Genomic DNA, 12486 nt, shown 5'->3' with positions numbered 1-12486 from the left:
CAATATTATTACCAATCTTTTTACCATTATTATCAATATCATCACTAATTATTATCAATATTATCAGCAATATTACCAATATTATTACCAATATTATCATCAATATTATTATGAATATTTTCATCAATATTATCACCAATATTATTACTAATATTATGCCAATATTATCATCAATATTATATTATTATTATCAATATTATTACCAATATTATTACCAATATTATGCCAATATTATCATCAATGTTATATTATTATTATCAATATTATTACCAATATTATGCCAATATTATCACCAGTATTGTTACCAATTTTATCACCAATATTATTATCAATATTACCAATATTATTATCAATATCATCACCAATATTATCACCAATATTATTACCAATATTATTATCAATATCATCACCAATTATTATCATCAATATTATTACCAATATTATTACCATTGTTATCAATATCATCACCAATTATTATTATCAATATTATCACCAATATCATCAATATTATCACCAATATTCTCACCAATATTATCACCAATATCATCATCAATATCATCATCAATATTATTACCAATATTTTTATCAATATTATTACCAATAGTATTACCATCATTAACGATATCATCACCAATTATTATCAATATTATCAATATCATCACCAATTATTATTATCAATATCATTATCAATATCATCACCAATTATTATATCAATATCATCACCATTATTATTATCAATATCATTATCAATATCATTATCAATATCATCACCAATATTCTCACCAATATTATTATCAATATCATCACCAATTATTATTATCAATATCATCACCAATATTATTATCAATATCATCTCCATTATTATTATTATCAATATCATTAACAATATCATAACCAATATTATCAATATCATTATCAATATCACCAATATTATCAATATCATCATCAATATCATCACCAATTATTATTATTATCATTATTATTATTATTATTATTATTATTATTATCATTTTAGAGTTGGGAGGGGCCCCAAGAGGCCATCCATCCCACCCCTATTAATGTCAAAGGCCATTCAATCCCTCCCGGCAGATGGCCTTCCTGCCTGAGACAAGCTCAAGGGGTCCCATAGAGGCCGTCTAGACCCTCCCATAAGAAGCCCCTACTTCTTTCTTTCTTTCTTTCTTTCTTTCTTTCTTTCTTTCTTTCTTTCTTTCTTCTCTTCCTTCTTTTATTCCTTCCTTCTTTTATTCCTTCCTTCCTTCCTTTATTCTCTTCGTTCCTTCCTTCTTTTATTCCTTCCTTCCTTCTTTTCTTCTCTTCGTTCCTCCCTTCTTTTATTCCTTCCTTCCTTCTTTTCTTCTCTTCGTTCCTCCCTTCTTTTATTCCTTCCTTCCTTCCTTTATTCTCTTCATTCCTTCCTTTATTCCTTCCTTCCTTCCTTCCTTTATTCTCTTCGTTCCTTCCTTCTTTTATTCCTTCCTTCCTTCCTTCTTTTCTTCTCTTCGTTCCTTCCTTCTTTTATTCCTTCCTTCCTTCCTTTCTTCTCTTCGTTCCTTCCTTCCTTCCTTCTCTTCGTTCCTTCCTTCTTTTATTCCTTCCTTCCTTCCTTCCTTTCTTCTCTTCGTTCCTTCCTTCTTTTATTCCTTCCTTCCTTCTTTTCTTCTCTTCGTTCCTCCCTTCTTTTATTCCTTCCTTCCTTCTTTTCTTCTCTTCGTTCCTCCCTTCTTTTATTCCTTCCTTCCTTCCTTTATTCTCTTCGTTCCTTCCTTTATTCCTTCCTTCCTTCCTTCCTTTATTCTCTTCGTTCCTTCCTTCTTTTATTCCTTCCTTCCTTCCTTCTTTTCTTCTCTTCGTTCCTTCCTTCTTTTATTCCTTCCTTCCTTCCTTTCTTCTCTTCGTTCCTTCCTTCCTTCCTTCCTTCCTTCTCTTCGTTCCTTCCTTCTTTTATTCCTTCCTTCCTTTCTTCTCTTCGTTCCTTCCTTCTTTTATTCCTTCCTTCCTTCCTTCCTTTCTTCTCTTCGTTCCTTCCTTCTTTTATTCCTTCCTTCCTTCCTTCCTTCCTTTCTTCTCTTCGTTCCTTCCTTCCTTCCTTCTCTTCGTTCCTTCCTTCTTTTATTCCTTCCTTCCTTTCTTCTCTTCGTTCCTTCCTTCTTTTATTCCTTCCTTCCTTCCTTCCTTTCTTCTCTTCGTTCCTTCCTCACGCCAGGCAGGCTGCACACGCAGGCACACGCACACGCACACGCTTACGTCAATGCCATAAATTCCCGGCTCTTTTGGGCAGGCAGCCTTTTACATAAGTCCAGGGAAGAAGAAGAAGAAGAAGAAGAAGAAGAAGAAGAAGAAGAAGAAGAGAACGAGAAAGGCAAAGAGGAGGAGGAGGAAGACCTGGAGGCACCAAGGATGTCCTGGGTTCAAGAAGGAGGGAACGAAGAAGGGAAGAGAAAGGAGGAATAAAGCGAGGGAAGGAAGAAGAGAATGAGAGGAAAGGGAAGAGAAGAAGGGAAGGAGAGAAGGAGGGAAAGAAGAAGGGAAGGGAAGGAAGAAGGGAATGAGAGGAAAGGGAAGAGAAGAAGGAAGAAGAGAAGGAAAGAAAGAAGGAGGGAAGGAAGAAGAGAATGAGAGGAAAGGGAAGAAGGGAAGGAGAGAAGGAGGGAAAGAAGAAGGGAAGGAAGAAGGGAATGATAGGAAAGGGAAGAGAAGGAAGAAGGGAAGGAAAGAAAGAAGGAGGGAAGGAAGAAGAGAATGAGAGGAAAGGGAAGAGAAGAAGGAAGAAGGGAAAGAAGGAGGGAAGGAATAAGGGAATGATAGGAAAGGAAGAAGAGAATGAGAGGAAAGGGAAGAGAAGAAGGAAGAAGAGAAGGAAAGAAAGAAGGAGGGAAGGAAGGGAAGGAAGAAGAGAATGAGAGGAAAGGGAAGAGAAGAAGGAAGAAGAGAAGGAAAGAAAGAAGGAGGGAAGGAATAAGGGAATGATAGGAAAGGAAGAAGAGAATGACAGGAAAGGGAAGAGAAGAAGGAAGAAGGGAAAGAAGGAGGGAAGGAATAAGGGAATGATAGGAAAGGAAGAAGAGAATGAGAGGAAAGGGAAGAAGGGAAGGAGAGAAGGAGGGAAAGAAGAAGGGAAGGGAAGGAAGAAGGGAATGATAGGAAAGGGAAGAGAAGAAGGAAGAAGAGAAGGAAAGAAAGAAGGAGGGAAGGAGGGAAGGAAGAAGAGAATGAGAGGAAAGGGAAGAGAAGAAGGAAGAAGAGAAGGAAAGAAAGAAGGAGGGAAGGAAGAAGAGAATGAGAGGAAAGGGAAGAGAAGAAGGAAGAAGGGAAAGAAGGAGGGAAGGAATAAGGGAATGTTAGGAAAGGAAGAAGAGAATGAGAGGAAAGGGAAGAGAAGAAGGAAGAAGAGAAGGAAAGAAAGAAGGAGGGAAGGAATAAGGGAATGATAGGAAAGGAAGAAGAGAATGACAGGAAAGGGAAGAGAAGAAGGAAGAAGGGAAGGAAAGAAAGAAGGAGGGAAGGAAGAAGAGAATGAGAGGAAAGGGAAGAAGGGAAGGAGAGAAGGAGGGAAAGAAGAAGGGAAGGGAAGGAAGAAGGGAATGATAGGAAAGGGAAGAGAAGAAGGAAGAAGAGAAGGAAAGAAAGAAGGAGGGAAGGAAGGGAAGGAAGAAGAGAATGAGAGGAAAGGGAAGAGAAGAAGGAAGAAGAGAAGGAAAGAAAGAAGGAGGGAAGGAAGGGAAGGAAGAAGAGAATGAGAGGAAAGGGAAGAGAAGAAGGAAGAAGGGAAAGAAGGAGGGAAGGAATAAGGGAATGATAGGAAAGGAAGAAGAGAATGAGAGGAAAGGGAAGAGAAGAAGGAAGAAGGGAAGGAAAGAAAGAAGGAGGGAAGGAAGAAGAGAATGAGAGGAAAGGGAAGAGAAGAAGGAAGAAGAGAAGGAAAGAAAGAAGGAGGGAAGGAATAAGGGAATGATAGGAAAGGAAGAAGAGAATGACAGGAAAGGGAAGAGAAGAAGGAAGAAGGGAAGGAAAGAAAGAAGGAGGGAAGGAAGAAGAGAATGAGAGGAAAGGGAAGAAGGGAAGGAGAGAAGGAGGGAAAGAAGAAGGGAAGGGAAGGAAGAAGGGAATGATAGGAAAGGGAAGAGAAGAAGGAAGAAGAGAAGGAAAGAAAGAAGGAGGGAAGGAAGGGAAGGAAGAAGAGAATGAGAGGAAAGGGAAGAGAAGAAGGAAGAAGAGAAGGAAAGAAAGAAGGAGGGAAGGAAGGGAAGGAAGAAGAGAATGAGAGGAAAGGGAAGAGAAGAAGGAAGAAGGGAAAGAAGGAGGGAAGGAATAAGGGAATGATAGGAAAGGAAGAAGAGAATGAGAGGAAAGGGAAGAGAAGAAGGAAGAAGAGAAGGAAAGAAAGAAGGAGGGAAGGAAGGGAAGGAAGAAGAGAATGAGAGGAAAGGGAAGAGAAGAAGGAAGAAGGGAAGGAAAGAAAGAAGGAGGGAAGGAAGAAGAGAATGAGAGGAAAGGGAAGAGAAGAAGGAAGAAGAGAAGGAAAGAAAGAAGGAGGGAAGGAAGAAGGGAATGATAGGAAAGGGAAGAAAAGAAGGAAGAAGAGAAGGGAAGAAAGAAGGAGGGAAGGAAGGGAAGGAAGAAGAGAATGATAGGAAAGGGAAGAGAAGAAGGGAAGGGACGGGGGACACTTTTCCTCCTTTCTCCTCCTTTCTTCTTTCCCTCCTTCCTTCTTCTCTTCCCTTTCCTATCATTCTCTTCTTCCTTCCCTCGCTTTATTCCTTCCTTCCCTTCTTCCTTCTTCTCTTCCCTTTCTCTTCTTCCTTCCCTTCTTCCCTTCACCCTTCCCTTCCCTTTGTTCTTCTTTTCGTCTTTTCTTCTTCCCTTCTTTCACCCCTCTCTTTTCCTTCTCTTCCCCCTTTCCCTTCCCTCCTTCTCTTTTTCCCTTTCCTTCCTTCTTTCTTCCCTTCTTCTTTTCCTTCTCTTCCATCTTTCCTTTTCCTTCGCCTTCGCCCTTCTTTTCTTCTTCCCTTCCCTCCTTCTTCCCTTCCTTCCTTCCACTCTTCCATCCTTCCTTCTTCCTTTCCTTCCATTCTTTCATCTTTCCACCCCCCCCCTTCCTTCTTTCCTTCCTTCCTTCTTTTCTTTCCCTTCCTTTATCCTTCCCTTCCTTCTTTTCTTCCCAAAGGGACTACAAGGCACCATCCAATCCCTCCTGACAGATGGCCAGCCATCCGGCCTCTGCTCCAAAGACTTTAAGGAGTCAGTTGGGAAAGTTTGACTGACATCCTTCCCAAACAGGCCTTATTATTATTATTATTATTATTATTATTATTATTATTATTATTATTATTATTATTATTATTGTTATTATTATTATTATTATTGTTATTATTGTTATTGTTTGTTATTATTATTATTGTTGTTGTTATTATTGTTATTATTGTTATTGTTATTATTGTTATTGTTGTTATTATTATTGTTATTGTTGTTATTATTGTTATTATTATTATTATTGTTATTGTTGTTATTATTGTTATTGTTATTATTGTTATTATTGTTATTGTATGACACAGCAAACAAGAGAGATATGCTGGATTCCGTTTCACAAAATCACAAGTCGAACACTTCCCGAGTGCCTAGGACTGTGTGATGTATTATTATCATTATCATTATCATTATTATTATTATTATTATTGAATCGGCCTTTATTATTATTATTATTGAAAATTATTATTGTTATTATTTTATTATGACACAGCAAACAAGATAGATATGCTGGATTCTGTTTCACAAAATCACAAGTCGAACACTTCCCGAGTGTCTAGGACTGTGTGATGTATTATTATTATTATTATTATTATTATTATTATTATTGAATCGGCCTTTATTATTATTATTATTGAAAATTATTATTGTTATTATTTTATTATGACACAGCAAACAAGATAGATATGCTGGATTCCGTATCACAAAATCGCAAGTCGAACACTTCCCAAGTGTATTATTATTATAATAATTATTATTGAATCGGCCTTTATTATTATTATTATTGAAAATTATTATTATTATTATTATTATTATTATTATTATTATTATTATATTTTATTATGACACAGCAAACAAGATAGACATGCTGGATATTATTATTATTATTATTATTATTATTATTATTAGACTCCTTGAGTTGGAAGGGACCCTAAGGGCCATCCAGTCCAGCCCCCTTCTGCCATCTGCCATAGCATATTATTATTATTATTATTATTATTATTATTATTATTATTATTATTATTATTATTATTATTTTATGACAGATATGCTGGATTTCGTATCACAAAATCCCAAGTCGAACACTTCCCAAGTGTCTAGGACTGTGTGATGTATTATTATTATTATTATTATTATTATTATTATTATTATTATTATTGAATCGGCCTTTATTATTATTATTGAAAATTATTATTATTATTATTATTATTATTATTATTATTATTATGACACAGCAAACAAGATAGACATGCTGGATTTCGTTTCGCAAAACCACAAGTCGAACACTTCCCAAGTGTCTAGGACTGTGTGATGTATTTTCAGATTGAGATCCCAGAAGGGTGGCCTTTTGCAGTTGGCAGATGGTGATTTTGTCAATGCCTATTGTTTCCAAATGCCGGCTGAGATCTTTTGGCACAGCACCCAGTTCGCCCATCACCACCGGGACCACCTGCACTGGTTTCTGCCAGAGTCTTTGAAGTTCAATCTTGAGGTCCTGAGAGCGGCTGAGTTTTTCCTGTTGTTTTTCGTCAATGCGACTGTCACCTGGGATGGTGACATCACTGATCCAAACCTTGTTCTTTTCCACAACTGTGATGTCTGGTGTGTTGTGTTCCAGAACTTTGTCAGTCTGGATTCGGAAGTCCCACAGTATCTTTGCGTGCTCATTTTCCAAGACTTTTGCTGGTTTGTGATCCCACCAGTTCTTTCCTGCTGGGAGGTGGGACTTGAGGCATAAGTTCCAATGGATCATTTGGGCCACATAGTTGTGCCTCTGTTTGTAGTCTGTCTGTGCAATTTTCTTACAGCAGCTGAGGATATGATCCATGGTTTCGTCAGTTTCCTTGCACAGTCTGCATTTTGGGTCATCAGCTGGTTTTTCGATCTTGGCCTGAATGGCCTTTGTCCTGATGTCTTGCTCCTGGGCTATTATTATTATTGTTATTATTATTATTATTATTATTCATTGAAACCCTGCCAAGGAGAGTCCAGGGATGGACTGGTCCAGCGTTGCCGTGGGAACGGCCAAGAGAGGCCGGCCGAGCATCCCGGGGTCACAGCACACGCGAAAACACGGGACTCTTGTCACGACATGCCCTGACACGCGTGTGCACTGCACACACATGCCGGCCCCCTCCCTGCCAAAAATATGTGGTTTCTCCTGTTTTGGGGAGAGAAAAAAAGGCAGAGAGAAGAAGGGAAGAGAAGGAAAGAAAGAAAAGAAGGGAGAGAGAGAAGAGGAGGAAGAGAGGGAAGGAAGGAAGGAAATAAAGGAAGGAAGGAAGGGGAGAGAGAGAGAGAGAGAAGAGGAGGAAGAGAGGAAAGGAAGGAAATAAGGAAGGAAGGAAGGAAAGAAAAGAAAGGAAAGAAGGAAGGAAGGGAGAGGGAGAGAGAAGAGAAGGAAGAGAGGGAAGGAAGGAAGAAAGAAAAGAAGGGAGAGAGAGAAGAGAAGAGAGGAAAGGAAGGAAATAAAGGAAGGAAGGAAGGGGAGAGAGAGAGAGAAGAGGAGGAAGAGAGGAAAGGAAGGAAGGAAATAAAGGAAAGAAAGAAAAGAAAGGAAAGAAGGAAGGAAGGGAGAGAGAGAGAGAAGAGAAGGAAGAGAGGGAAGGAAGGAAGGAAATAAAGGAAAGAAAGAAAGGAAGGAAAGAAGGAAGGAAGGAAGGGAGAGAGAGAGAGAAGAGAAGGAAGAGAGGAAAGGAAGGAAGGGGAGAGAGAGAGAGAGAGAAGAGGAGGAAGAGAGGAAAGGAAGGAAGGAAGGGGAGAGAGAAGGAAGAGAGGAAAGGAAGAAAGAAAGAAAAGAAGGGAGAGAGAGAAGAGAAGAGAAGGAAGAGAGGAAAGAAAAGAAAGGAAGGAAGGAAAGAAAGAAAAGAAAGGCAATGAAGAAAGGAAGGGAGAGAGAGAAGAGAAGAGAAGGAAAAGAGGAAAGGAAGGAAATAAAGGAAGGAAGGAAGGAAGGAAGGGGAGAGAAGAGAAGGAAGAGAGGGAAGGAAGAAAGAAAGAAAAGAAGGAAGAGAGGGAAGGAAGGAAGGAAGGAAAGAAAGAAAGAAAAGAAAGGAAGGGAGAGAGAGAGAGAGAGAAGAGAAGGAAGAGAGGGAAGGAAGGAAGGAAGGAAAGAAGAAAGAAAAGAAAGGAAGGGAGAGAGAGAGAGAGAGAAGAGAAGGAAGAGAGGGAAGGAAGGAAGGAAGGAAAGAAAGAAAGAAAAGAAAGGAAGGGAGAGAGAGAGAGAGAGAAGAGAAGGAAGAGAGGGAAGGAAGGAAGGAAGGAAAGAAAGAAAGAAAAGAAAGGAAGGGAGAGAGAGAGAGAGAGAAGAGAAGGAAGAGAGGGAAGGAAGGAAGGAAGGAAAGAAAGAAAGAAAAGAAAGGAAGGGAGAGAGAGAGAGAGAGAAGAGAAGGAAGAGAGGGAAGGAAGGAAGGAAGGAAAGAAAGAAAGAAAAGAAAGGAAGGGAGAGAGAGAGAGAGAGAAGAGAAGGAAGAGAGGGAAGGAAGGAAGGAAGGAAAGAAAGAAAGAAAAGAAAGGAAGGGAGAGAGAGAGAGAGAGAAGAGAAGGAAGAGAGGGAAGGAAGGAAGGAAGGAAAGAAAGAAAGAAAAGAAAGGAAGGGAGAGAGAGAGAGAGAGAAGAGAAGGAAGAGAGGGAAGGAAGGAAGGAAGGAAAGAAAGAAAGAAAAGAAAGGAAGGGAGAGAGAGAGAGAGAGAAGAGAAGGAAGAGAGGGAAGGAAGGAAGGAAGGAAAGAAAAGAAAGGAAGGAAGGAAGGGAGAGAGAGAGAGAGAGAAGAGAAGGAAGAGAGGGAAGGAAGGAAGGAAGGAAAGAAAGAAAGAAAAGAAAGGAAGGGAGAGAGAGAGAGAGAGAAGAGAAGGAAGAGAGGGAAGGAAGGAAGGAAGGAAAGAAAGAAAGAAAAGAAAGGAAGGGAGAGAGAGAGAGAGAGAAAAGAAGGAAGAGAGGGAAGGAAGGAAGGAAGGAAAGAAAGAAAGAAAAGAAAGGAAGGGAGAGAGAGAGAGAGAGAAGAGAAGGAAGAGAGGGAAGGAAGGAAGGAAGGAAAGAAAGAAAGAAAAGAAAGGAAGGGAGAGAGAGAGAGAGAGAAGAGAAGGAAGAGAGGGAAGGAAGGAAGGAAGGAAAGAAAGAAAGAAAAGAAAGGAAGGGAGAGAGAGAGAGAGAGAAGAGAAGGAAGAGAGGGAAGGAAGGAAGGAAGGAAAGAAAGAAAGAAAAGAAAGGAAGGGAGAGAGAGAGAGAGAGAAGAGAAGGAAGAGAGGGAAGGAAGGAAGGAAGGAAAGAAAGAAAGAAAAGAAAGGAAGGGAGAGAGAGAGAGAGAGAAGAGAAGGAAGAGAGGGAAGGAAGGAAGGAAGGAAAGAAAGAAAGAAAAGAAAGGAAGGGAGAGAGAGAGAGAGAGAAGAGAAGGAAGAGAGGGAAGGAAGGAAGGAAGGAAAGAAAGAAAGAAAAGAAAGGAAGGGAGAGAGAGAGAGAGAGAAGAGAAGGAAGAGAGGGAAGGAAGGAAGGAAGGAAAGAAAGAAAGAAAAGAAAGGAAGGGAGAGAGAGAGAGAGAGAAGAGAAGGAAGAGAGGGAAGGAAGGAAGGAAGGAAAGAAAGAAAGAAAAGAAAGGAAAGGAGAGAGAGAGAGAGAGAAGAGAAGGAAGAGAGGGAAGGAAGGAAGGAAGGAAAGAAAAGAAAGGAAGGAAGGAAGAGAAAAAAGGGAGAAAAGAAAGGAAAGGAAGGAAGGAAGGGAGAGAGAGAAGAGAAGGAAGAGAGGGAAGGAAGGAAGGAAGGGGGAGAGAGAGAGAAGAGAAGGAAGAGAGGAAGGGGAAAGAAGGAAAAGAGAGGGAAAAAGGGAGAGAAGGGAGGAAAAGGAAAAAGAAAGGGAAGGAAGAGTGGAAGAGAGGGGGAAGGAAGGAAGGAAGGAAAGAAAGAGGGAAGGAGAATGAATAGAAGGAAAGAAGGAAGGAAGGAGGGAAGGAAAGAAAGGAAAGGAAAAAGGAGGGGGAAAAGAGGGGGAGAAGGAAGGAAAAGGAAAAAGAAAGGGAGGAAGGAAAGAAGGAAGAGAAGGGGAAAGGGAGGAAGGAGAGAAAGAAAGAAAGAAAGAAAGAGGGAAGGCGAAAATAAAGGCAAAGGAGGAGAAAAAACCCAGACCCAGGATGAACAAAACAGTGCTTCCCATGCGGCAGTCAGTCAATCAATCAATCAAGGGGTGGATGATAGACAGCTGTGCGTGTGTGTGTTTGTATGTGCTTTGGCCCCCTCCCTCCTTTCATCCCTCCTTTCATCCTTCCTTTTTTCTTTCCTTCCCTGCCACATTCCCCCCTTTTCTGGGGTCTCTGCCTGCCTGTCAGTCAGTCTGTCAGTCTGTCAGTCAATCAATCACCTGGGTGTCGGGGGGCTCTCCTCCTCCTCCTCCTCCTCCTGTCCTTGCAGCTGGACATCCTTCCTTCCTTCCTTCCTTCTCTCCTTCTTTCTTTCCTTCCTTCCTTCCTTCCTCTCAGCTGCCTCCCCCTCCCACCTTGATTTAAAGGAGCCGCGTCCACAAAATAAGAGAGAGAGAGAGACAAAAACAGAAAGAATAATATGATGTATTATTATTGTATATTATATTATTATCCATTATTATGATGTATTATTATCCATTATTATTATCCATCATTATTGTATATTATTATCCATTATTATCTATGTTTTGTTATTATTGTACATTACCTTATTATCCATTATTATTATTATCCATTATTATTATGATGTGTTATTATTGTATATTATATTATCCATTATTATTATCCATCATTATTGTATATTATTATCCATTATTATCTATGTTTTGTTATTATTGTACATTACCTTATTATCCATTATTATTATTATCCATTATTATTATGATGTGTTATTATTGTATATTATATTATCCATTATTATTATCCATCATTATTGTATATTATTATCCATTATTATCTATGTTTTGTTATTATTGTACATTACCTTATTATCCATTATTATTATTATCCATTATTATTATGATGTGTTATTATTGTATATTATATTATCCATTATTATTATCCATCATTATTGTATATTATTATCCATTATTATCTATGTTTTGTTATTATTGTACATTACCTTATTATCCATTATTATTATTATCCATTATTATTATGATGTGTTATTATTGTATATTATATTATCCATTATTATTATCCATCATTATTGTATATTATTATCCATTATTATCTATGTTTTGTTATTATTGTACATTACCTTATTATCCATTATTATTATTATCCATTATTATTATGATGTGTTATTATTGTATATTATATTATCCATTATTATTATCCATCATTATTGTATATTATTATCCATTATTATCTATGTTTTGTTATTATTGTACATTACCTTATTATCCATTATTATTATTATCCATTATTATTATGATGTGTTATTATTGTATATTATATTATCCATTATTATTATCCATCATTATTGTATATTATTATCCATTATTATCTATGTTTTGTTATTATTGTACATTACCTTATTATCCATTATTATTATTATCCATTATTATTATGATGTGTTATTATTGTATATTATATTATCCATTATTATTATCCATCATTATTGTATATTATTATCCATTATTATCTATGTTTTGTTATTATTGTACATTACCTTATTATCCATTATTATTATTATCCATTATTATTATGATGTGTTATTATTGTATATTATATTATCCATTATTATTATCCATCATTATTGTATATTATTATCCATTATTATCTATGTTTTGTTATTATTGTACATTACCTTATTATCCATTATTATTATTATCCATTATTATTATGATGTGTTATTATTGTATATTATATTATCCATTATTATTATCCATCATTATTGTATATTATTATCCATTATTATCTATGTTTTGTTATTATTGTATATTACCTTATTATCCATTATTATTATTATCCATTATCATCATTATATATTGTTATTAATGTATATTATATTATTATCCATTTTTATTATTATCCATCCATTGTTATTATCCATTATTTATGTATTATTATTGCATATAAAATTATTATCCATTATTATTATTATTATTATTGCCCGTTGTTATTATTGTTGTTGTTATTATAAAAGAGTTGGAAGGGACCCCTAAAGGCCATCCAGTCCAACCCTCTCCCTCCCTTCCAGGCTGGAAAAACACAACTTAATCCCTCCCGGCAGATGGCCTTCATAACCTCCTCCAGCTCAACCT

At 37.4% G+C, this 12486-nt stretch overlaps 1 protein-coding gene across 1 annotated transcript in view; it reads right to left on the bottom strand.

Moving 5' to 3' along the window:
- pitpnm3 (PITPNM family member 3) overlaps positions 1-12135 on the bottom strand; it is a 51686-nt gene extending 39551 nt beyond the window's left edge. The window contains exon 1 of the mRNA XM_062960468.1: positions 10597-12135. Within this exon, the coding sequence (XP_062816538.1) occupies positions 10597-10654 (58 nt within the window). The 5' untranslated portion in view covers positions 10655-12135. The remainder of the gene's footprint in view (positions 1-10596) is intronic.
- Between the last annotated feature and the right edge of the window lie 351 nt (positions 12136-12486).

This window comes from Anolis carolinensis, unplaced genomic scaffold (genome assembly GCF_035594765.1).
Source record: "Anolis carolinensis isolate JA03-04 unplaced genomic scaffold, rAnoCar3.1.pri scaffold_7, whole genome shotgun sequence".
In the NCBI taxonomy this organism is placed as follows: domain Eukaryota; kingdom Metazoa; phylum Chordata; class Lepidosauria; order Squamata; family Dactyloidae; genus Anolis; species Anolis carolinensis.
This window is presented reverse-complemented; position numbering and strand designations above follow the sequence as displayed.